Source organism: Poromitra crassiceps (assembly GCF_964638095.1).
Source record: "Poromitra crassiceps genome assembly, chromosome: 10".
In the NCBI taxonomy this organism is placed as follows: Eukaryota; Metazoa; Chordata; class Actinopteri; order Beryciformes; family Melamphaidae; genus Poromitra; species Poromitra crassiceps.
In genome coordinates, this window is record NC_139631.1 from 25,116,109 (window position 1) to 25,121,108 (window position 5,000).

A 5,000-nucleotide genomic window follows, 5' to 3' on the forward strand; every position below is an offset into this window, starting at 1 on the left:
CTCTCCTGCTCTCTCTCTCTTCCTCCTCTTCCCACCTCTCTCTCGCCCTCTCCTCAGAACCTGTGGTGGTGCGGCTCCAGGAAGGGGGCGTGGCCAACTTCACTGTTCTGAGGGCGGGGCGGGCAGACTTTGTTGCCACGGTGATGTACCGTGTCGAGTACGGTGACGCGTCGCCGGGTGACCTCGCCCTGCTGGGTAACGACACGCTGCTGGTGTACGATGTGGGTGAATGGATGAAGAACATTTCTGTGGCCGTGGAAGATGACAACATACCAGAGACTGATGAACCCTTCTATATTGTTCTATACAACGCCACAGGTGCGTATAGGTTTCCTTTGAAACCTGTGGTTTCTACAGTTGTGCATGTTGCTACCGTACCTTCTATGAATCAGTGGTTGCGTCAGGTGATATAGCGGATATGTGTTCATATATTGTGATTTTTTTTTTAGATATAGAGAATATAAACAACATCCCCCACTCTCAGAGGATCATAAATAGCTGAATGTCAGTCGCTTTTTACAATGTTCATATTTTAGGATCAATCAATTTTCAATCAATCAATCAATCAATTTTATATTTATATAGCGCCAAATCATAACAAGAGTTATCTCAAGGCACTTTACAAATAGAGCAGCTAGGAGACCAGGCTCTTTATTTTAGACCCAACAATTGAAACAATTCTCACATGATGCACTGGCAATTATACCGCAAGGTCATGTGGCAATGGAAACAATTTATCAACAAGAGCATGCGATGGCCTTTAACGGGGAAGAAACCTTGAGCAGACCTGGCTCTTGGTGGGCGTTCATCTACCATGAGGGGTTGGTTTATCATGGAGGAACCAGGCAACAATCACCCCCTCTCTCTCTTAGTTTAGCCTGTATCCTCTCCTGGCCAGTTGTATCTGTGCATACTGTAGGAAAGTGGCTGGGTTATTTAGCAGCGAGGGGGCAGGCTTTCTTCGTCACATTGACGCCAAACTAGAGGCTTCGGAACGGGACATCGCAAACCAATGGGTGACCTCACATCAAACTCACTCCATCCATCTCTTCTTACAGTCTATGACATCACACTCACTCCGTCCATCTCTTTTTACAGTCTATGACATCACACTCACTCCATCCATCTCTTCTTGCAGTCTACGACATCACACTCACTCCGTCCATCTCTTCTTACGGTCTATGTTTAGCACTGACTGTGGTGACGCTGAACGCTCTCCTAATCCCATGTATTGTGTGTCAGGGATGGGAGTGAAAGACCGATGGGCCCCAACAGGACCTTAATGAGCAGACTCCAGACCTTCTGAGACACAAAGACGGACCACTCCGCTGGCCCTCTCTCTGTTCACTGATTGACACGGAGTAGAGTAGAGTATTAGGGTTAGCCCCTGGTTTAAGCCAGGGGATTGTCCTTTCTAGGGCTCGTGTTAGAAGTCACTAAGCTGTATGTTAGAAGTCAATCAAAGTCACACTGGGACCTTGACACTGTTTACCTCGTCTGTTGAATCATGGGCACATTTGCATGCTTATTGCAGTGTCTTTGTTTTCTGGCAACTTGACTTGTTAGAGCCTCTCCCGGCAGGGGGAGCAGTTTTCTTTAGCTAAATATTACTTACAAGCATGGGAATATTTTTTTACGAAAAAAATATAGTTTCAAATTCTCAGGTTGCAAATGATTCCTTTGCTGAAAGAAGTTGTATTTTTGGACATATGATCCCCCCCCCCCCGCCCCAATGAATATGGAGCTCTGTCCTCCTGGGCTTGGTTGGTTGCCATAGTTATGCTATGCTATGTTAATGAGAACAGCCTCCCCTCTATTTCATGATATTTAGCATGACAATAACAATGTGGCCAGTCCTGCAAACCATGCCAGACTCTCTCTCTCTCTCTCTCTCTCTCTCTCCATCTCTCTCTCTCTCTGTCTTATCTATGTCTATCTATGTGTGTGTGTATGTGTATGTGTGTGTGTGTGTGTGTGTGTGTACAGGTGACACTGTTGTGTATGGAGCGGACACAGCTACTGTGGTGATTGAGGCCAATGACGACGCCAATGGGATCTTCTCCCTGGAACCCACAGAGAAACGTGTGGAGGAGGGCAAGACCAACAACTTCTAGTGAGGAACCTTTCTTTCAATGGCTCTCTGCCTTTTGAGCAGAACATCTTTAGAAAGTCTCCTACAGTCATGTCTGTACTGTAGATGACAGACAGCATGTTGTAATGTCTGTACTGTAGATGACAGACAGCATGTCTGTACTGTAGATGACAGACAGCATGTCTGTACTGTAGATGACACACAGCATGTCTGTACTGTAGATGACAGACAGCATGTCTGTACTGTAGATGACACACAACATGTCTGTACTGTAGATGACACACAGCATGTCTGTACTGTAGATGACAGACAGCATGTCTACTGTAGATGACAGACAGCATGTCTGTACTGTAGTTGACAGACAGCATGTCTACTGTAGATGACAGACAGCATGTCTGTACTGTAGTTGACAGACAGCATGTCTGTACTGTAGATGACACACAGCATGTCTGTACTGTAGATGACAGACAGCATGTCTGTACTGTAGATGACACACAGCATGTCTGTACTGTAGATGACAGACAGCATGTCTGTACTGTAGATGACACACAGCATGTCTGTACTGTAGATGACAGACAGCATGTCTGTACTGTAGATGACAGACAGCATGTCTGTACTGTAGATGACAGACAGCATGTCTGTACTGTAGTTGACAGACAGCATGTCTGTACTGTAGATGACACACAGCATGTCTGTACTGTAGATGACAGACAGCATGTCTGTACTGTAGATGACAGACAGCATGTCTGTACTGTAGATGACACACAGCATGTCTGTACTGTAGATGACACACAGCATGTCTGTACTGTAGATGACAGACAGCATGTCTGTACTGTAGTTGACAGACAGCATGTCTGTACTGTAGATGACAGACAGCATGTCTGTACTGTAGATGACAGACAACATGTCTGTACTGTAGATGACACACAGCATGTCTGTACTGTAGATGACAGACAGCATGTCTGTACTGTAGATGACAGACAGCATGTCGTTGCTGTTGAGTGAAAAACATGTGACTCCAATTGAGCTGTTAGACTTACCATGTTTTATGACCCTTGCGTTTATGAAACATTTTTGAAAACAATTACTGTAGATGAACTCCAAAAAATGCAGGGTTTTCATCCACCAAAAAAGCGATATTCATTCTTATTCACCGGCAAGTTGTCAAGAAATAACTGTTTCTCACTCTAACAGCTCATCTACTCATGACTCATGAAATGACTTCTCTCTCTTCTGTCCCAGTGTCCTGCGGGCTCGGGGACATTTCGGTGATGTTAAGGTGTTCTGGCAGCTGTATGCCAACGACTCCGTGACTCCCCTGGAGGAGAGCCAGGAGTTTTCAAACACCTCCGGCTCCATCACCTTCACCACGGGCCAAGAGACCAAACCTATTGTCCTGGAGGCCATCTCAGATAAAATACCAGAGTTCATTGAGTTCTATGTCCTCAGGCTGGTCAACATCTCAGGTGAGTCCAAGATAAATGGGTTCTTCATGGTAGAGTGTTGTAAATGAATGAACTGCAAATGAGGGGGGGGAAGATGAGAGGAACAACTTACGAAGAGTGGCATCTAATATTATAACTGATTACTGACATTAAACTTGTACTTATCATTAAATATTTAAGTGATGTTCTAAGACATTTATCTCTTCATCTGGAAAATGCTAACATTTCAGCTAATATATTTTTCTCTCAAACCGAGTGAGTGAAACCCCCTCAAATATGCAACCCTTCACATACGTTCAAAGATCACCCTTTAGATATGTGATATAAAGACATCCTATTTTTTCCTGAATATTGGCAATTCCAAAAATGACAGAAATGGACGTGTGTGAAGAAAAGAAATGAAATAAAAATCCACAACTCAACTCTTGCCTATATCTCACAGGAGGGTACCCAGGGGAAGGCGGACGACTGGCTGAGACTTCCCTGAATGCCTCCGTGCTCATCCCTTTCAACGACGACCCGTTCGGCGTCTTCGCCATCGCCGACGCCAACCTGGACCAGGAAGTGGCCGAAGACGTGCTGTCGGAGGACGACATGTCTGACGTCACTTCTTTCACCATCCTCCGGCAGCAGGGCACGTTCAACGACGTACGGCTCGCCTGGGAGATCCTTTCGGCTCGCTTCCCAGAGGGCCTTCCTCTGATGGATGACCTCCTGCTTCCAGCCTCCTTCCCGCAGGAGGTGGAGCTCAGGCCCCATGCCAGGAGACACCACTCTGCCACAGACGCACGCTTCTTCTCCGGCCTCCCGGGAGCCTATGGGACCATCTCTCCCGAGGACGGGCCTGCCACCGTGGGCAACTTCACGTTCTCGGCTTGGCTGGTGCCCAGGCCGGACACTGACGGCTTCATCATCTCCAAAGGGACCAGGAACGGAAGCTTGTATTACGGGGTGAAGGTCCACACCAATGAGTCTCATGTCACCGTGATGCTGTTCTATACAGCCATAGCATCGAACAATACCCAAGTGGCCCGGGCCACTGCGGAGAAGTTTGTGGAGGATAACGTGTGGCTACATGTCATCATTACAGTGGATGATGGGATTATTGAGTTCTTCTTGGATGGGACCCCCATGCCTGGAGGACTGAAGAGCGTCAAAGGCGAGGGCATTGCTGATGGTGAGTTTTGTGAGAGTTTTTACAAAAAATTGACAATGAAAAGTCATGTTTTTGAGCATGTAGCTGTGTAGGGTGACATAGCTGGGGCAACATGCTGCAAATTATGTTGTATTACATTTTACATTCCAACTTGCAATGGCAAAACTTAAAACGTCACTCAGGCCGAAGTGGAAGTTGTGGAAGTGGATCTTCACCCTCCGTTCTTATCAATTGTACAGTAATTTCCAGACTTTTGTTTGATTCATGTATTCATTCATTTTAGCTGTCATGGTCATGTCTTTGTTTT

The 5,000-nt window shown here is 46.1% G+C and overlaps 1 protein-coding gene across 1 annotated transcript in view; it reads left to right on the top strand.

The window, feature by feature from the left end:
• Positions 1 to 5,000, top strand: part of adgrv1 (adhesion G protein-coupled receptor V1) — a gene marked incomplete at its 5' end in the record, with an annotated part of 203,627 nt that overhangs the window by 22,192 nt on the left and 176,435 nt on the right. The window contains 4 exons of the mRNA XM_083644330.1: positions 58 to 318; positions 1,987 to 2,113; positions 3,335 to 3,558; positions 3,980 to 4,714. Coding sequence (XP_083500456.1) covers positions 58 to 318; positions 1,987 to 2,113; positions 3,335 to 3,558; positions 3,980 to 4,714 — 1,347 coding nt within the window. The remainder of the gene's footprint in view (positions 1 to 57; positions 319 to 1,986; positions 2,114 to 3,334; positions 3,559 to 3,979; positions 4,715 to 5,000) is intronic.